Raw genomic sequence first — 20,743 nt, 5'->3', positions numbered from 1 at the left:
AGGGAGATGAAGTAAGTAATAGGGAGGCGGCTTGTGGGGAACGTATACATTGGTATGGATCCGCTGGAGAGAATGGCCTATCCCTGTGCTGTAAACTCAATGTAATACTATGATCCTTACCTTGGCATTTAACACACAGAGGATGATGAAGATGAAGGTGCCCTGGAAACTGTTGATGATGGTGAATAAATAGGCCATCACCACCGTTTCTTCTTTAAAGTGGAACAAGCCAAAAATCCAGCTACAGCCCAGGACAAACACCTGCGAGATGGCTTTAAATGCCAACATCCTGCAGTGAAGAGAGATCAGTGAGATATGGAACTGGCTAATGTACTCTGTATTGTCTATGCTATTTTAGATGACATTGTATATATGCTACTGACGTAATGATTTATTCGCCCATTGACTTGTCCTCGGGTGAAGACAGCCAACACGGCACAGAAGGACGACATTCGGTCCATCCACTGTTGTGACGGTTCAATTTCATGGGTCCTGAGCCTTAGGGTAGAGCTGCCAACGCTCATTGAACGTATTCCCGCCGACTCCATCAGCTGAAACAGAATCATGGGATTTCTACTGTCCTAAAGGAGGCCATTCGGCCCATTGTGTTTGTACCAGCTCTCCAAATGAGCAACTCGATTAGTGCCATTCGCCCACTTTCTCCCAGTAAGCCTGTACATTCTTCCTTTTCAGATAATGGTCTAATTAGCTTTTGAAAGCCTCGATTCAACCAGCCTCCACCACACTCTCAGGCAGCCCATTCCAGAGCCTAACCGCTCGCTGCGTGGAAAAGCTTTTCCTTGTGTCGCTTTTGCTTCTCTTCCCAATTAGCTTAAACCTGTGCCCTATCGACCTTGATCTTTTCACGAGTGGGACCAGTCTCTCCCTATTTACTCTCCCTATCATGTCCAGACTGCACATGATTTTGATTCCTCCAATAAAACTCGGGTCAAGGTAAAACTTTCTCCAAGGTAAACAGTTTTAACTTCTCCAATCTATCTTCCTCACAGAAAGCCCCCATCCCCGGAACCATTCTCTTCTAGCCATCTGACATATGAACAGACGAAATAGAAGCAGCAATAGGTCATTCGGCTCCTCCAGCCTGCTCCACCAGTCAATAAGATCATGGCTGATCTGTTTGTGTTGAGTTCCCCATTCCCCATCCAACAACTCCTCCCCCCCTCCCTGATAACCTTTGATTCTCTTAATCAACAAGACATCTGGCCACATGACATCTGAGCCAAGATTGAATGTTTAATTGAATTAGAAACTAATGAAGGGATTACAAGTTTGACGCTCTTACTATCTTAAAGTTGGTGCACTTAAATGTTCTATTTAATTATCAATGCTAAGATTGCCATATTCAGTAAATTAATTCATTTATTTGTCCTCTGCCCAAAGGTAGCCCCTGGCTCATTGTTTACTTGCTGATTTTGTCAGTGGTGGTTTGACATAGCTTAACACTCCCAGGAGCAGGGCAAGGAGGCAGGCCCCAAGTCTACAAGAGTAGTGCAGCTTGGTGGCAAGTGGTTAGCACTACTGCCTCACAGGGTCTGGGATCCAGATTTTGATTCTGGCCTCGGGCGGCTCTCTGTTTGGAGCTTCCTGCGCCCCCCCCCCCCCCCCCGGTGTCTACCTGGGTTTCCTGCGGGTGCTCCGGTTTCCTCCCACAGCCCTAAAATGGGCAGGTTACATGGATTAGCCACGCTACATTGTCCCTAAGTATCCAGGGGTGTGCAGGTGGGGTTATGGGGACAGAGATTGGATTGGATTTTGTTTATTGTCACGTGTACTGAGGTACAGTGAAAACTACATAAACACCAACATCGGGTGACGCATACAGGGGTTTAGTGTTAATGAGGTCAATCCATAAGAGGGTCATTTAGGAGTCTGGTGACAGCGGGGAAGAAGCAGTTTTTGAGTCTGTTCGTGCGTGTTCTCAGTTGTCGTGGGCAGGGGAGTGGAGGTGGGTAGGGTGCTTGTCCAGGGGGTTGATGCAGACTCCATGGGCCAAATGAATGAATGAATGAATTTCACTTATTGTCACGAGTAGACTTCAATGAAGTTACTGTGAAAAGCCCCTAGTCGCCACATTCCGGCGCCTGTTTGGGGAGGCTGGTATGGGAATTGAACCCTACTGCTGGCTTGCCTTGGTCTGCTTTAAAAGCCAGCGATTTAGCCCAGTGTGCTAAACCAGTGGTCTCCTTCTGCACTGTAGGGATTCTATTCTACCTCAGCCATAATGGGAACCCAACTCTGCTATGGTAATTCTGCACAACATACTAGCCAGTTACTAGCCATCTAGCCTACCGAGCTAACTAGCCCCCAGTCAGCTGGAAAAGTTTCAAATTTGATAGGTTATGGGTTCACGTCCCATTCCATTGTTTTGACCCCAGTTGACCTGTAGGCAAGACTATTACTTTAGTTCCAAGATGCTGCGGCATGTCCGCTAGACTCACAACATTCCCCGTCCACATTGTGCTTGCTGACCTTCATTGGCTCCTTGATTTTAAAATATTTGTTCTGTTCAAATCCTTCCAAGGCTTCACCCCTCCCTACTGCTGTCACCTCCTCTGGCCCTAAAACTCTCTCAGATATCTGTGCTCCTCCAATTCTGGCCTCTTGAGCAAACCCAACAGCACCACCATTGGTGACCGTTCCTTCAGTTGCGTGGGCCCTAAACTCTGGAATATTCGGCTTAGCCCTCTCCACCCTCTCTAATCTCTTTCATCTTTTAAGACACCTTGAAAACTCTTTGACCAAGCTCTTGGTTAGCTGCCCGAACACCTTCTTCAGTGGCTTGGGTGTCAACCTTTGTTTGATAATGTTCCTGTGAAGCAGCTTGGGATGCTGTGCTACATTAAAGACACTATATAAATGCAGCTTGTTGTTATATCACTCACATCTCCCTTTGCTCAATCTGGCTTTCATCTCAATGTCCTCATTCAGACAAAGGTGAACCAGCCAGGGATCCTGCCTTAACACTATCTGGTGGTTCCCGCCTCAAGTGCCCAGGACTGATGCTTCTCACAATTATATTATTCATCTGTGAATAATGGCCACTTGGGTGAGATACCTGTACTGAGCACCGCAGAACTGCACCTTGCCAAGGAACGATTTCTTAAGCAGAGTAAGTGAGGCAGTAAGTCCCTTAAAAATAAAGTCTGGAGACCTTGGTGGAGCTCACCTTGTGTCTTTAAGTTTTGATACTGCCACGTCACGCTTGGAAACTGTGTTCCTCAAAGTCCAGAGTGTAATAAGGAACAGGAATGTGTTGATCTGTTGAAAGATTGGAAATGCAAGATGAATTGATTGAGCCTGCGCTCCCGAAGGGTCACTGCCCTTAACTGGAGCTTGAGGTGGTGAGAGAGATAGAGAGAGAGAGAGACAGAAAGAGAGAGAAAGGGAGAGCAACGCAGCTTCTCCAGCCCACTCTGCCTAAGACTAGCACCAGCTGCAATCGGGGCAGCCCAGGAACTGATTAAAGTCAAGATATTCACACCAGCATGGATACAGGTTCACTTATCTCAGGAAGCTAGACAGGAGCGCTCTCGATGCTGAAGGAGTAATCAGAGGCATCTTAACGGGCCCCTCTTCCCGATGTCAAGTCAACTTTCAGGCACTGGGAGCTTTTGATGGAGGGACCCCTACCCCAAAAGGTGACAAATCAGGTGCAGGGTTTTTAGCTGCCTAACTGCAGCTAGGTTAATAATAGCGGTGATGGGATGAGGCCCTTAAGTGATATTAATTAGTCATTTACTGGCCTCAACAGGTGTTAGGGCAAGAAGGTAAACCTTCCCACCCAGAACATAATTCTGGCACAGGTGGGAAGGTGATCAGTTCCAGTACATCCTCGTCCCAGCTAATTACATGCCCGTCCCACTGACAGCGAGAGCAGAACATCCCACCCATCATGTCACCTCTTACATCATTGGGGCGGTATGACGGCACAATGGTTAGCACTGCTGTCTCACAGCACCAGAGACCCGGGTTCAATTCCAGCTGTGGGTGTCTTTGTGGCGGTCGCACTTTCTCCCTGCGTCTGTGTGCATTTCCTCCGGGTGCTCCGGTTTCCTCGCACAATCCAAAGATTAAATGGATTCGATGGATAGGTTAGATGGATTGCCCATGCTAAATTGCCCCTCAGTGTCCAATACAAAAGATGAGGTGAGGTTCTGGGGATTAGGCAGGTCATGGTGCTCCTTTGGAGGGTCGGTGCACACTTGATAGGCCGAATGGCCTCCTCCTCAGCTGTAGAGATACTATGATAATTCATTACCCTCTCGGAACCTCAATGCCTCTCCATTCCTTTTACTTTTTTTCATGACTTTCGAGTGCCCAAATTTTCTTTCCAATAAGGGGGCAATTTAGCATGGCCAATCTGAATCACAAGTGCAATTTTCTGTGCCTTTAGGATACGCATCGTCTATTCAAACATGGGGCAAAGCACAGCCAACAATTGGTCTTTGGCTGAAAATTGGCTCAAAAGTTCTGCTTTGTCAGCTAGCTAGGACCCAATGTCCAGTACTGAAGCAACTAGACAAACTATTTTACCACAGGGTGTCACATCTGAGGCTGTCTTGTTCTCACCCAAAATCGACACATTAGCTGGATAAGCAGCAACAACTCTGCTTTACATAGTGCCTTTAAAATGTCCCAAGGTGCTTCATGACTCACATAAGGAAATATTGAGACAGATCAAAAAAAATCTGGTCAGAGCTGGACGTTGACCAGTGTCTTAAAGGAGAAGTGAGAGGTAGAAGGAGAGTTTAGAGAGGGAATTGTAGAGCTTCAGACCTGGGCAGCTGGAATGATGGAAATCAGGATTAGGGAACAGGCCAAATGTGAAGGAACGCAGACCTTATAGAAGTTTGTAGAGTTTGCCATACCATACTAGCCTCCCTGAACAGGCGCTGGAATGTGGCGACTAGGGGCTTTTCCCAGTAACTTCATTGACGCCTACTTGTGACAATAAGCTATTATTATTATTGAATATGGCATAGAATCATAGAATCCATACAGTGCAGAATGGGGCCATTCGGCCCATCGAGTCTGCACCAACCCTCCAAAAGACCACTCTACCTCGGCAAGATTTCCCCCCCACCCTATCCTCATAACCCCGTGCATTGCTCATGGCCAACCTACCTAACCCACACATCTTTGGACTGTGGGAGGAAACTGGAGCATTGAAGGAAATCCACGCAGACAGGGGGAGAACGTGCGAACTCTCACACAGTTACACAAGGCCAGAATAGAACCCCATGGCGTTGGGAGGCAGCAGTGCTAACCACTGTGCCATTAGGGACTCCATGGAGATATTTGAAAACATGAGAGAAGAACCTTAAAATCGAGACATTGCCAGACCAGCAGCCAATGTAGGTCAGTGAACGCAGGGATGGTGGTGATGAACACGACGGTGTGAGTTGGGATGCGAGGAACAGTTTTAAGGTCGATGAAGGTATGAGACCAGCCAGAAGTGAATTGGAATAGGCAAGTCTAGAGAGAACAAAGGAATGAGTGAAGGTTGCAGCAGCAGAGAGGCTAAGAAATGGGCGTCAAAAGAGGAATTACCTTCACTGCTTTTTGAACCATAATTTCTGACTAAATAAACTACACAATCTCAATGTGGAGAATATAGATATTTACCCCGATTATCACACACACAGGACCCAAGAAGCTCCAGATGAATCTTCTGTGCAGTTGTAGCCAGCAGCTAGAGTTGGAACAGCAGAAGATTTATGATTAAAGTTCAGGGTGTATTACATTTTCAACAAATACAACGTTGTGAGCCAAGTGTCAGGTAACCCATGTGCAAATGAACCAGGCTGGTGTGGAGCATAAAAGCTAGCAGGGACTAGTTGGGCTGAATGGCCCATTTCTCCGCTGTATTTTGATATGGAGATCTACACTCTGCACTGATTCATCAAAGAGAGGGGCAGAGGGCACTGCACCTCATCTCAATGATCTCTGACCTGGTAAGGAAGAAATTAGATCAGCCAATGCTCCTCGGGGAATATGCAAGTGACTGTTGCAACTACATAGAAATCAGCCAACAGAGGATTGGGATCGACTGCGACGCCTTAGCTGATCGAAGAGCCTCTGCCACTCACTGTAGAGACATGAAGAATGCAATTTTGGTGGAGAGGCTGAACAGAGAATTAGAGTCATGCACACAGTAAATTATGTTTATTATGAAGCTTTATCTCCTATACATTTGCCCAGTTTATCTCTCAGTTGGTGCTAACATTGATTCCATCAACTATGTCAAGTTTGATAACACTCCTGTGAAGCACCCTGGGAGAATTCACTACATTAAAGGTGATATAAAAATGCAAGTTGCTGTTTCATTGAAAGACGTTGCTGCCAACAATACAGCACTCCTTCAGTAATGCACTGCGAATCTCAACCTGGATTTTGTGTTCATGTCTCTGTGGGATGGGGCCTGAGTTCAAGATCATGCAAGAAATAACAGGCTTTTTCCTGTCTCCTGATCGGTCAAGAATGAGTTCAGATAATGTGTAAACAAGAAGTTAACACTTGTATTGTCATGAGACCTTACTTACTGTTTGGCTGATCCATAGCCATCATGATACACTGCAGCAGAAACGATTACGATTATTGCAGGAACCCCGTAGCCAAAGGGGTACATGTATTTTGCATTGCTTTCAAAATTGGGAATTCTCAATTTTCTGATGTTTCTGACCATGAGGTGGAGTTGGACGCCCTCCAGAAACATCCAAATGAATGCGGCCAGGAACAAGTAATGTAAAAATCCTGCTATCATCCCACACAGCACCTGAAACAATAAAGAATGCCATGAGAACCTTTCACATACCGCTTAACGTTCTCTTTCCAATGATATAATTTCATGTTCAGTACTGATATGTTTGCACACAAGAACAGAGGACCATCCATCCTCTCGAGCCTGTTTGGCCATAACATCCGTACCACATAAATGTCAGGCAATGACCATCTCTGACCATCGCCCCTTGACATTCAATGACATCACCATCACTGAATTCCCCCACTATCAACATCCTATCAACATTTTTTACAGAAACTGAGCTGGACTTGTCATATAAATACTGTAGCTACAAGAGCAGGAGAGAGGTTTTGAGTTCTACAGTGATTAACTCAACTACTGACTCCCCAAAGGCTGTGCACCATTTACAAGGCACAAGTCAGGACTGTGATGGAATACTCTCCACTTGTCTGGATGGCTGTGGTTCACAACATTCAAGAAGCTTGACAACATCCAGAACAAATCAGCCCATTTGATTGGCACCCATTTACCAGCTTAAACATTCACACCCTCTAGCACTGATGCACAGTGGCAGCCGTGTGTAATATCTACTAGATGCGCTGCTGCAACTCATCAAGGCTACTTGGGTGAAAATACTGGAACTTCTTCCCTAACGGCACTGTGGGTGTAACTACACCACAGGAACTGCAGCGGTTCTAGAAGGCAGCTCACCATCACATTCTCAAAGGCAATTGGGGACGGGCAACAAATGGTGGCATAGTCAGCGACGCCCACATCCATGAACGAATTAAAAGAAAATTCGATCAGGGCTGACCTCAAACTCAAATCCATTTAGCCATCTTTGTTCTGTATCCAGTAACGCAAAATCTAACAAAAATCTATTGACCTCAGTCTTGTGTCAACTGAATCCCTCCATTCCCAGGATTGGGTAGAATGGTGGTTTTACATCCTACCCAAGATTGATTCTGGAAAGGCAGCATGTGGCACAGTGGTTAGCACTGGGGCTGCGGCGCTGGGGACCCGGGTTCGAATCCCGGCCCTGGATTACTGTCCGTGTGGAGTTTGCACATTCTCCCCGTGTCTGCGTGGGTGTCACCCCTACAACCCAAAGATGTGTAGGTTAGGTGGATTGGCCACGCTAAATAATTGGGTACTCTAAAAAAAAATGTAATTGATTCTGGGAACTTGGCTGAGGGTGAAAACCAGCCTTGCACCTGATCCCATCAGTTTCCATATTGTTAGGTTAATATCTCCTCCACCAAACCCCACCAACGTTTTCTGATCTCCTTTCTGCCTAATTTTATATAATTTTGGATCACAAATATGTGCAGTGCAATCCCAATATGACCCACCCCCTACCCCCCCCCCCCCCCCCCCCCAAACCCCACTTCATGCACCACTGGCTATGGAGGGGACTCTTACCCGGTTTTCGGTTCTGTTGACCCCGATTATGAAGAGCAGTTCTGCCAGAAAGAGACTCAGACACAGCTGGATGTGGGTCGCAGTTACAGCGCTCTTAAGTTGCTTCACAAAAACAAAAATTCCAATAGCAATAGCGAGACACACCAGTGATACAGAAATCCCGACAAGTGTGATTACAGAAAGAGCAGCCGATTCTGTCTACAGGAGAAACACATACAAATGCTTTGGTTATGAGCAATTCTCCTTCATTTTTTTTTGTAAATGTTTTTTATAGGGTTTTTGAACAAGGTATAATTACCGTTATGTACACAGAATAAGAAACATATATCTCTATATATATATCTACACATATTTAGAAGAGAAGGGCACACCCCAACATAAAATACAATAAAATATGAAATAGAATAACTGGTAGGGTATTGTGCACCAGCTCGACAGCGGTAGCTCTGTACACCTGGCAAAATTATTTACACCACGTAAGTAGGCGACTGTTTGCGGGGGGGTGGGGGTGGGGGGGAAGTGGGGGGGGGGGGGGGGGGGGGAGTGTCGGGGATTGGGGAGGCAAATATACATTTGGGTGCCGGGGAGATAATTACAGTGTGCGGTACTTGGCTGTGTTTTGTGTTGTTGTCGCCTGCTTCTCCCGGACAGGTTTCGCTGCCGTCCCGCGCTCGCCTCCGCTCCTGCTGCTCCTCCATCTTTATTTTCCTCGTTCCCCGCTCCTGGAGATGTCATGCACATTTTGGCATCCCGTGTCTTCCTTCCGGCTCCTGTTCCCCCGCCCCCCCCGCTGGTTCTCCTCTCTTGTCGTCGTCCCCTCAACGGTTCGCCTTTCTTTCCTCAGGTTTAGCCGTTCCCTCCCCTCCTTCCCAGTCTATCTCTCCCTTTCAGGCCTTGGCTACCTTCCCCTGATTCTTGACTAATTTCCCCTGATTCTTGGCTACCTGGCTATTCTTCCTCTTGTTCGTTGGCCAAAAACAAGTCCCGGAACATTCGCGTGAATGGCTCCGTTGTCTGACCCTCGGATGGCGAATTTGATTTTCTCCATTTGGAGAGATTCTGAGAGGTCGGACAGCCAGTCTGCAGCTCTGGGTGGTGCTGCTGACCGCCAGCCAAACAGGATTCTACGGCAGGCGATCAGGGAGGCAAAGGCAAATGCGTCCGCCCTCCACCCCAGGAATAAATCTGTCTTCAAAGATTCTCTGGAACGATCTCCCTGAACAGCCCGAGCGGCCCTAAGGACACAAACGTCACAAAGACAGAGAATGGTCTGAAACCCTGAAGACCGCCACTATCGGGCATAGCTCCACCCTCACCCCCACCACTTTTGACATGGCCTCAAAGAAGGCTGTCCAGTACTCCACAAGTCTGGGGCAAGACCAGAACATGTGGGCGTGGTTGGCCGGGCCTCCTTGGCACCGTTCACATCTATCCTCCACCTCCGGGAAGAACCTACTCATACGGGTTCTTGTTAAGTGGGCTCTATGTACCACTTTTAGCTGCGTCAGGCTGAGCCTTGTGCACGTGGCGGTGGAGTTGACCCTCTGAGGTGCTTCTCTCCAGAGTCCCCACCCTATCTCAATCGCCAGGTCATCCTCCCATTTCTTTCTTGTTGCGTCCAATACGGTGTCGGCCCTTTCTGTCAGTCGGTCGTACATGTCACTACAGTTTCCCTTGTCTAGTATGCTTGCGTCCAGTAGTTCTTCCAGTAGTGTCTGTCGTGGCGGTTGTGGGTACGACCTTGTCTCCTTTCGTAGGAAGTTTTTAAGCTGCAGATACCTTAGCTCGTTCCCCCTGGCTAGCAGAAATTTCTCTGTCAGTTCATCCAGTGTTGCGACCCTGCCGTCCGTGTGTAGGTCCCTGACTGACAGTGTCCCTCCGTCCTGCCTCCACCTTTTGAAGGTGGCGTCAGTCAGTGCTGGTGTGAACCTATGGTTGTTGCAGATGGGAGCTTTGTCCGACATTTTGGTCAGGCCAAATTGCTGCCGCAGTTGGTTCCAGGATTGGAGGGTGGCTATCACCACCGGGCTGCTGGGGTATTTTTTGGGTGGGGATGGGAGTGCTGCCGTGGTGAGGGCCCGGAGGGAGGTCCCCACGCAGGAGGCCTCCTCCGCGCGCACCCACTAGCCTCTGGCTCCTTGATCCATCCCCTTATTCGCTCGGCTGTCACCGCCCAGTGGTAGAATTGTAGGTTTGGGAGGGCTAGCCCCCCCCGGATTTTGTTTTTTGTAGGACCTTCTCTGGGATCCTCCATTTTTACCCCCCCCCCCCCCCCCCCAATACGAACGCCATGATTAGTTTGTCCAACGCTTTGAAAAACGCCTTGGGGATGTAGATCGGGATGGATCTAAACAGGAAGAGGAACCTGGGCAGTACTGGACTCTCCCCGCGAGGGAGTGGGAGTGTGTTCCATCTTTGCAGGTCCTTTTTTACTTCCTCCGTCAGACTGGTGAGGTTCCATTTGTGGATCCCTTTCAAGTCATGGGCTATTTGGATCCCCAGGTAGCAGAATTTGTGTCGGGCTTGTTTAAACGGCAACCCCTTTAGTGCTGCCCTCCCCACTTGTGGGTGTACTGGGAAGATCTCGCTTTTGCTCATGTTGAGTTTGTAGCCCGAGAAGGCTCCAAACTCTTTCAGGAGCGCAATGATTCCGTCCATGCTTCTCTGTGGGTCCGAAATGTAGAGGAGCAGGTCATCTGCATAGAGTGAGACTCAGTGCTCTCTGCCTCCCCTTCGGATCCCCCTCCCGCTTTTTGCTGCCCTGAGCGCGATTGCTAGCAGTTCAATCGCCAGGGCGAACAGCAGCGGGGACAGTGGGCATCCTTGTCTGGTGCCCCTGTGCAGTTGGAAGTATTGGGAGTTGGTGTTGTTGGTCCGTACGCTCGCCATGGGAGCATTGTATAGGAGCTTTACCCAGGAGGTGAACACTGTTCCAAGCCCGAACCGCTCCAGTACCTCTATGAGGTATTTCCATTCGACTCTGTCGAAGGCCTTTTCTGCGTCCAGGGAGACGATCACCTCTTGTGTACTCTCCCCGGAGGGGGTCATTATAACGTTCAGCAGATGCCTGATGTTCGAGGTAAGCTGTCTACCTTTGACGAAGCCCGTCTGGTCCTCTGTGACCACCTCAGGTACACAGTCTTCTAGCCTTTTGGCTAGGATTTTGGCCAGTATTTTGGCGTCTGCGTTGAGCAGTGAGATGGGTCTGTATGACCCACATTCCGTTGGGTCTTTGTCTTTCTTAGGTATCAGTGAGATTGAGGCCTGTGCTAGCGTGGGTGGCAGTGTGCCCCTAGCCAGCGAGTCTGTGAACATCTCCCGCAGGTGCGGGGCCAGCGCTGTCGCAAATTATTTGTAGAAGTAGGCCGGGAATCCGTCCGGTTCCGGTGCCTTCCCCGCCTGCATGGAGCTAATGCTGTCCATGATCTCTCCCAGTGCTAATGGTGCTTCCAGGCCCCGTTTTTTGCCCCCTCCCCCCCACGACTGGAATGTCCAGTCCATCAAGGAACCATTTCATCCCAGACTCCCCCCTTGGGGGCTCTGAGGTGTACAGGTCTTGGTAGAAGGCCTTGAAGGTTTTGTTAATCTTTTCTGGTTCTGTTTCCAACGTGCCTCCGGTACCCCTGATTTATGCAATTTCTCTGGTGGCTGCCTGCTTTCTCAGCTGGTGTGCCAGCAGGCGGCTGGCTTTGTCTCCGTGTTCGTACAGGGTCCTGCGCACCTGGCGGAGTTGGTGCACTGCTTTCCTGGCAGAGAGCAGGTCAAAGTTCCTTTGTAGCTCTTTCCTCTCCACCAGGAGCTCCACGGTCAGGGCCTCGGAGTATTTACGGTCTACCTCCAGTATGGAGTCGACCAGCTGCTGCCTAGCCACCCTTTCCTCCCTATCTCTTTGTGCTTTGAATGCGATGATTTCCCCTCTTAGTACAGCCTTTAGAGCTTCCCAGAACGTGGAAGGTGAGACCTCCCCGTTCTGGTTGTTCTCCGTGTACTCTGCTATGGCCCGCGCTATCCTTTCGCTGAAGGCATTGTCAGCTAGTAAGGCACCGTCCAACCTCCATGTGGGGCGTTGGGCCCTGCCCGTCTCTAGCCGCACGTCCATGTAATGTGGAGCGTGGTCTGATATCACAATTGCGGAGTATTCCACTTTGTCTATCCCTGGAAGCACCGTTTTCCCCACCACAAAGAAGTCAATTCTGGTGTATACGTTGTGTACTGGGGAGAAGAAGGAGAATTCCTTCTCCCCCGGGTGGGCGAAGCTCCAGGGGTCCACCGCTCCCATCTGCTCCATAAAGTGACTGAGTTCCCTTGCCATGCTTGAGGTTTTCCCCGTTTTGGGGTTTGATCTGTCCGTCTTTGGATCCTGTACACAGTTGAAGTCCCCCCCCATTATTAGTCGATGCGTCGCAATGTCTGGGATTTCTGCCACAGTCTTTTTGATGAAGCTCGTGTCGTCCCGGTTGGGCGAGTACATGTTAACTAGTACCACAGGTGCCCCATCAGGGGCCCCGCTGACCATGACGTACCGTCTCCCCTGGGTCCGTAACCGTCTTTGTCGCCCTCTTGCCGATCAATATTGCCACCCCCCTGGCCCTTGTCCCATAGCAGGAATGGTAGGTCAGTCCCACCCAGCCCTTTCTTACCCGCAGTCGGTCCTGCTCTCTCAGGTGTGTCTCCTGGAGGAAGACTATGTCGGCCCTCATATTTCTTAGGTGGGTGAGGACTGTGGATCTCTTCACTGGGCCGTTGAGTCCTCTTACATTCCAGGTGACTATCCTGGTGGGGGGCTTCTGCCCCCTCGCTCCTGTGGGATTAACCATACTTATCTGGTGGACGCAACCCTGCCCTCCGGGGTTTCCCTTTGTTAGGGGGCCGTCCAGGATGGCCGCTGTCGCTGCTCTCTCCAAGCGGTCGGGTCTCTGCGCTCCGGGGTTTCCCCTTGTCCCGGGGGCACCCGCCATGGCCGTCCGCTATGTGCCCGCCACGCGGGTAGTCCCCTGCACTCTGGGGCCTCACTTCGCCCAGAAACCGTACTGGGTGGGTGCTTGTAGCAGTTCCTTGTTTCAAGCTCTTGGTTGTGGCACTTTGTAGCCCTGTTCCTTTTCTAGCCTCTTTTGTCCCTCCTTCCCTGCATCCCCCCTCCCCGGTCTCTCGCTCCCTGTGTACCCCCCCCCCCAGTCTCTCCCTTTTCCCTCCTCCCCCGTATACCCCTCCTTTGATCCTCTTTCCCCTGTTCCAGTCCCCGTTTGCTCTCCCGACTCTGATGTGTCTTCCCCCCATCCCCTTCTCCCCTGTTGGAGGCACGCTGCAGCCCTGCTTTGTTGCGTGCCCCTGGCGCTAGCTTTCCTGCTAGTGCCGTGGCCCCCCTCTCGGGGGTTACTGTCTCGCTTCTCCCCTGCCTGGCCTCTACGGTTTTCTGTCCGCTCTTCCCCCATCCTACCCTGCACCCCCCTCACTTGCTCTCCCTTCTCCATTACTCTCGTTCCCTCGTGCTGGGGCCTGGCCTCCCACCTGGAGCGGTCCCTCGGGCAGTGGTTTTCTCTTTGTTCAGGGTGTTCTTGCCGTGGCGGGGCGGGGGGGGGGGGGGGGCCAGGCATTGCCTCACCCCTCCCCACCCACCCCCGTCGGCGTGTCGTTGCCCCTTGCCAGGGGTCCCTCGTCCCTACCCTCGCTGGTGGTTTTTCAGCCCGTGCTCCTCGACAAACTTGTTTGCCTCAGCGGGGGCTGTAAATAAGTATTCCCTGTTTTGGTATGTGACCCAGAGTTTCGCTGGGTACAGCATACCAAAACGCACGTTGCTCCTGTGAAGAGCTGCTTTTGCTCTGTTGAACTCTGCCCGTATCCTGGCTATATCTGCCCCAATATCCTCATAAATTCGAATGGCGTGTCCTTCCCATTTGCAGGCTCTATTTTTCCTGGCCCAGCGCAGGATTGTCTCCCTATCCTGGTACCGGTGCAGTTTAGCTATGACTGCTCTAGGGTGGTCTCCTGCCTTGGGCTTCAGGCACAGCGACCGATGTGCTCTGTCTATTTCTGGTGGGTTGGGGAAAGTTTCCCTCCCCACTAAGTTGCCCAGCATCTCAGCCACGTATGCTGTGGGGTTTCTACCCTTGATCCCCTCTGGCAGGCCCACTATCCTGACATTTTGCCTTCTCGAGTGATTTTCCTGGTCGTCTACTCTGCCCTTCAGGCTCCCCTGTGTTGCGCCCAGTCTCGCCACCTCCCTCTCCAGGGCCGCGACCCAGTCGCTCATGTCAGTCGCTGCTTTCTCTAGCTCCTTAATGGTCGCCTCCTGGGCTTCCAGTTTCTCCCCTTGGGCATCCAATTTCTCCTCTAGTCTGGTCAGGGCCTGCTGCACCCCTGACATGGCCCTGGCTACTTCTGCCTGCACTGCGGCCTCTATGTCTGCCTTCGCCTCTGCCTTGTTTACCTGCTGATGCTCCCTCAGCGCCTCGGCAAAGGCTGCCTTCCAGTCCCAGCTCCACCCTGGCCCCGGGGGAGAGGGCACCTGTCTGTCCAGCTCTTTTTGATGCGGCGATACTTACGTTCTGCCGCTTCGTGCGCTGATTCGCTCGCCTGAGCTGGTTCGCCCATTGCCCCGTCTGCCTCTGGTGTTCCTTCTCCCTCTGCTTTGGCTCCCTTCTGGCATTTTTTCTCCCCCTTCCCTTTCTTCTTTTCTTCTCCCCTTGTTTTTCTTTTCCGCGCCCTTTTTCTTTGTTTTTTCCCTTTTCCTTCTCTCCTCCCTTCTTTCCTTTACCACTTGAGGCACTCTCAATTACGATGCGAAAGTGAGGTCAGTAATCAAAGGCTTTAATAAACAGAGAACAGGGCAGCATCCAAGAGAAGTGTGTTCGCAAAATGGAGTCTCATCTTAAATACTGTTTCCAGGGGGCGTAGCCAGAGGCGGAGTCCCCCAGGGTTCCAAGCCTCTTAAAGGGGCAAGGTATTAAAGGTAAATACCGATCATCATATTCACCCCCTGTTTAAAAAAAACACATAGTCCGTCTGGGGTGAAGTGTTTTAAATTATAAGTTCAGTCTTTGTGGTGGTCTGATAGTCCGTGCTGACTTTCGCTGCTCTGGTGGTGGCGCCGTGGATGCGGTCGGTTCCGATGGTGGTCTATCCGGGAGCACGGTTGACTGAGTCTTTGCCCGCCTTGGAGAGGGGGGGGTATCAGGAGTGATTAGGGTGGTCGGTGCCGGTGCCGGCTGGGGGGCAGGGGGCGCTATGGGGGGGGTGCTGTCGAAGTCGGCGGTCGGTGCGGGGCCGGGAGCGTTGGTAGAAGGGGGGGGTTGGTGGGGAAAAAGTCGGGGTCGGTGGGAGGGTCTGTGGGGTCGGTAGGAGAGCCAGCGGGTGCCAGGTCTCGCAGGGATACAGTATCCTGCCTGCCGTCGGGGTGCTCGACGTAGGCATAACGAGGGTTTGCGTGCAGCAGGTAGAATCCGTTTTATGGCTCCTCACATGCCTCCGGAGTAGGACTGGACCCGGAGTCGTCAGCCAGGGTGGAAGCGAGACCCCAGAGGTGGACTTCCTGGGGAAGACAAACAAACGATTGTGAGGGGTCTCGTTCGTGGCCGTACAGAGGAGCGGCCTAATGGAGTGCAGGGCATCGGGTAGGACCTCCTGCCAGCGGGCGATAGGGAGACTCCTTGACCGTAGGGCTAGGAGGACAGCCTTCCAAACTGTCGCATTCTCCCTCTCCACTTGCCCGTTTCCCCGCGGGGTATAGCTCGTCGTCCTGCTAGAGGCGATGCCCTTGCTGAGCAGGTACCAACGCAGCTCATCGCTCATGAACGATGTACCCCGGTCGCTGTGAATATAAGCGGGGAAACCAAACAGAGCGAAGATGCTGCGCAGTGCCTTGATCACGGAGGCCAAGGTAGTATCGGGGCAGGGAACAGCAAAAGGGAAGCGGGAGAATTCGTCGATGACGATGAGGAAACAGATGTTGCGGTTGTTGGACGGGAGAGGCCCTTTGAAGTCGACGCCTAGTCGCTCAAAGGGCCTGGAGGCCTTTATCAGGCGGGCCTTGTCTGGTCGACAGAACTGCGGTTTGCATTCCGCACAGATCTGGCATGCCTTAGTCATGGCCTTGACCTCTCCTGTGGAGTAGGGCAGGTTGCGGGACCCCCGGGTGGCAGAGGTCATCGCGGATGGCTCTCAGGCGGTCCAATTGCACGTTGGCGCACTGGGCACCTGGGGACTCGTTGAGCTTCCCCGGGCGATATTTAATATCATACGTATAGGTGGAGAGCTCTATTCTCCACCTCAGAATCTTGTCGTTCTTTATTTTGCCCCGTTGTGCGCTATCGAACATAAAGGCGACCGACCGTTGGTCGGTGATGAGGGTGAACCTCCTACCAGCTAGGTAGTGCCTCCAGTGTCGCACGGCCTCCACTATGGCTTGTGCCTCCTTCTCGACTGCAGAGTGTCAAATTTCCGAGGCGTTGAGGGTTCGGGAGAAGAACGCTACCGGTCTGCCCGCTTGGTTGAGGGGAGCAGCCAGGGCGACGTCTGATGCATCGCTTTCTGTTTGGAAGGGAATGGCTTCGTCCACCGCGTGCATGGCGGCCTTGATGATGCAGGCCTTGATACGGTTGAAAGCCGACTGGGCCTCATCCGTCAGGGGAAAGACCGTGGTCTTAATGAGTGGCCGGGCTTTGTCCGCATATCTGGGGACCCACTGGGCGTAATAGGAGAAAAGCCCCAAGCACCGTTTGAGTGCCTTGAGGCTACGGGGGAGGGCGAGTTCCTTAAGGGGACGCATGCGGTCGGGGTCCGGGCCTAGGTCCCCGTTCTCCACGACGTAGCCGAGGATGGCGAGCCGGGTTGTGTGGAACACGCATTTCTCTTTGTTGTACGTGAGGTTGAGGGCCCGGGCAGTCTGGAAGAACTTCCTCAGGTTTGCGTCGTGGTCCTGCTGGTCATGGCCGCAGATGGTGACGTTGTCCAAGTACGGGAAGGTCGCCCGTAAGCCGTACTGGTCCACCATTTGATCCATCGCCCTCTGGAAAACGGAGACTCCGTTTGTAACACCAAAGGGCACCCTGAGGAAGTGAAACAGCCGACCGGCTGCTTCAAAAGTCGTGTAGGGGCGGTCCTCTGAGCGAATAGGGAGTTGATGGTAGGCCGATTTGAGGTCAACCGTGGAGAATACCCGATACTGGGCGATTTGGGTCACCATTTCAGCTATGCGGGGAAGTGGGTAAGCATCGAGTTGTGTGAAGCGGTTTATTGTCTGGCTATAATCCACTACCATGCGTTGTTTTTCCCCGGAGCGGACGACCAATACTTGGGCCCTCAAAGGGTGTTGCTGGCCTCTATGACCCCCCTCTTTTAGTAGCCGCTGAACCTCTGACTTGATAAAAGTCAAGTCTTGGGTACTGTACCGGTGACTCTTGGTGGCGATGGGCTTACAGTCGGGAGTGAAGTTCGTGAAGAGGCGAGGTAGTGCAACTTTGAGTGTCGCCAGGCTGCATACTGTGAGTGGGGGCAGGAGTCCGCCGAACTGCAGTGTCAGGCTCCGGTGGCTGCACTGAAAGTCGAGGCCGAGCAGCAGGGGGGCGCAGAGTTGAGGAAAGATGTAAAGTTTAAAACGGGAGTATTTCGCGCCTTGAATTGCGAGGTCTGCGACACAATACCCCGTGATTTGAACCAAATGGGACCCTGAGGCGAGGGCGATAGTTTGGGAGGCGGGGTGGATGCGCAGGGAGCAGCGCCTCACCGTGTCTGGGTGGATAAAGCGCTCCGTGCTCCCGGAGTCGAATAGGCAGGGAGTGTCGTGGCCGTTGATTCGCACCCGCATCATCGAGTTTCGCAGGTGTTTCAGCCGCGATTGATCAAGTGTGATCGCTCCTAGATGCGGGCCGTCAGAGTCGAACTCACAAAATGGCCGCCCGGAGTCACAAGATGGCCGCCGCCGCCGGTCGCACGTGTCGGGTTTCGAAGATGGCCGCCGCCAAGATGGCCGCTCCCATGACTCGCACGAGGTCGATGACGCGTCAGAAGTGGCCGTGTCCGGCCGCGTTGCGGGGTCTGTGAGGACGGGAGTTTGATTTCTGGGCCTGATAAGGGTTTCGTTTGTGGCCTTTGGGCCCAGCCAGGCAGACTTTCGCGAAGTTCCCTTTCTTCCCGCAGTCGTTGCAGATCGCGGATCGGGCCGGGCAACGCTGGCGTGGGTGCTGGCCTTACCCACAGAAATTGCATGGGGAGCCCCCGGAGTGAGTGGATCGTCGTGTGGCACAGGCCTGTAGCGTGGCTGAGTCTGGAGGGAATCGAGAGGGGTTCGTAAGGTCCATGGAGTACGTACGGAGGTTACGGTGGCCGTTTCGAGAGAAGAGGCGAGCGTTACCGTACCTTGGAGATCCTTCGCCCCGTCTTCTAGGAGCCGCTGCCGGATGTACGATGACCTGATGCCAGACACAAGGGCGTCGCGGATATGTAAGTTCCTGTGTTCTTCAGCCGTCACTGCTTTGTGGTCGCAGTTCCTCGCGAGCGCGGTGAGTCTTTCCACGAACTCGTCCAGTGTTTCCCCGGAATGCTGGCTGCAGGTTGAGAGCAAGTGTCTGGCGTGTACCTCGTTAGTAGTTTTTATGAAGCGTTTCTTCAATATTTCGATCGCCGCCTCATAGGTCGTAGCGGTTTCGATCATGGCGGAGAGTCAGTGGCTCACCCGGCCATGTAGTAAGCGCAGCTTGCGAGCGCTGTCGACGTCAGACGGTGAGGAGTCCAGATAGTCCTCGAAGCACCGGAGCCAATGTTTAAAAATTTCCAAGGCTTCCGGCGACCTGCCGTCCAGGTTGAGTTTCTCTGGTTTCAGACCGCTGTCCATCTTGATGTGTTCTGTTTATTAAATTGAGGCATTCTCAATTACGACGTGAAAGTGAGGTCAGTAATCAAAGGCTTTAATAAACAGAGAACAGGGCAGCATCCAAGAGAAGTGTGCTCGCAAAATGGAGTCTCATCTAAAATACTGTTTCCAGGGGACGTAGCCCCCCGGGGTTCCAAGCCTCTTAAAGGGGCAAGGTATTAAAGGTAAATACCGATCATCACACCACTTTATTTTTTCTCTTTTATAAAACTCCTCTCAGGTGGGCTTGCTTTGAGTGAGAAAAGAGAGTGCAAAACGAGAGAAAATAATATATTTCCCCCCACCCCTCCCCTCTCTTTAACAGTTTTCTTTTCAGAGTTTTGTTTTTGTAAAAGTTATTTTTTCTTCCTTTTCCCTCACTCACCCAGGGTAGAGAAAGAGAGAGAGGCTTCTGGTCCGGAGTCCCTTTGTTCCTGCCTCGTGGTGGTCACTGCCAGGGAGGGGGGGTTGGGTCGGTCCCGCTGCTGTCCCCGCTGCTCTGTCCCGGCCGCCGCTCATCGCACCCCGCGCTCTCCCGGTGGGGGTGGTTGGGTCGCTGGTCGCTCCTCCGTTCCCTCCTCTCCGCAGGCTCAGCCCTGCTTCGGTCCTGGCCGCTGCCACTCCGCTCCTGGCCTGCACTCTGGTGCCGTTGGGGGGGGTGGACCTGCCGCAGCCGCCGCTGCTGCTGCTGCCGCCGCCGGATCGCTCCGCCGCCGAGGTTCCCCTGCCACCAATTTCTCAGGGGGGGGGGGTTTGTATCTTCCCCTTCCCTGCTCTTCCCGCTGCGGAGAAAGAGGCCCCGACCTCGTTGCCCTTCGGGAGCCCCTTTCTGTGTGACCGCTCCGATCGCCGACAGGAAGTCCTCTCCGCAATTCTCATTCAGAATGTAGATTCCCATTTCTTAAACATTCCACAACTTAACTGATCATCATGTTACGCAACACAACAGGAGATATTCCCTTGTGCCTTTACAGGCTTGTTGAAAGAGTTAACTTATTAGGCCCAGCCCTCCTGGTCTATCACCATCGTTCTCCAAGTTTAGTTGACAGTTAATGACAGGGATCTGGAATCTTTTTGACAGAAACCCAGTGGCCTCACCTGTCTCCTCCATGGAGTTCCTGTTTTTATGCAAAGCCTTGCGTTTTCCTTTCAACATTGTGAACAAACCCTAATCGCCTTCAAGTCTTGAACAATGCTCCCATCGTTTGCTGTAGGGACCTCTAACACTGTTCCACTCAAGTTCATTTATTCCAGATACTTTATAACCATCTCCCCAGTCTCTCTTTCTGTCTAGCATCTACAGGCTTTTAGTATCACCCAACCATTACTTCTTGACCCACCCCTCTTTTTGGTGGTCCGGGAGTCCAGGAGACATTGACTAAAAATCACACCCAGCCCTTCAGAGGAAAGGTTTTGATGGGCTAAATGGCCTCATCACGTTTCGATGGTCTTCCCCTATCTTTTCATAGAATCCCTACTCACAGAATGAGGCCATTCGACCCATTGAAAGAGTACTTTACCCAATTCCCCAATTCACCCTGCTGTATCCCCATAACCTGCACATCCCTGGAAACTAAGAGGCAATTTAGCATGACCAATCCACCTAACCTGCACATCTTTGGACTATGGGAGGAAACCGGAGCACCCGGAGGAAACCCACACAGACACGGGGCGAACGTGCAAACTCCACACAGACAGTGACCCAAGACGGA

General features: G+C 51.9%; 1 protein-coding gene across 3 annotated transcripts in view; it reads right to left on the bottom strand.

Annotated features, from left to right (window-relative positions):
• Positions 1 to 20,743, bottom strand: part of LOC119957211 (adhesion G protein-coupled receptor E3-like) — a 77,629-nt gene that overhangs the window by 3,855 nt on the left and 53,031 nt on the right. For all 3 annotated transcript variants that reach the window (XM_038785033.1, XM_038785032.1, XM_038785034.1), the window contains 5 exons: positions 8,186 to 8,383; positions 6,564 to 6,796; positions 5,647 to 5,713; positions 3,188 to 3,279; positions 121 to 289 (listed from right to left, as the gene is read on the bottom strand). In XM_038785033.1, the coding sequence (XP_038640961.1) occupies positions 121 to 289; positions 3,188 to 3,279; positions 5,647 to 5,713; positions 6,564 to 6,796; positions 8,186 to 8,383 (759 nt within the window). The remainder of the gene's footprint in view (positions 1 to 120; positions 290 to 3,187; positions 3,280 to 5,646; positions 5,714 to 6,563; positions 6,797 to 8,185; positions 8,384 to 20,743) is intronic.

This window comes from Scyliorhinus canicula, chromosome 25 (assembly GCF_902713615.1).
Source record: "Scyliorhinus canicula chromosome 25, sScyCan1.1, whole genome shotgun sequence".
NCBI lineage: Eukaryota > Metazoa > Chordata > Chondrichthyes > Carcharhiniformes > Scyliorhinidae > Scyliorhinus > Scyliorhinus canicula.
The sequence above is the reverse complement of the archived record's forward strand: the minus strand, read 5'-3'. Positions and strand labels throughout refer to the sequence as shown.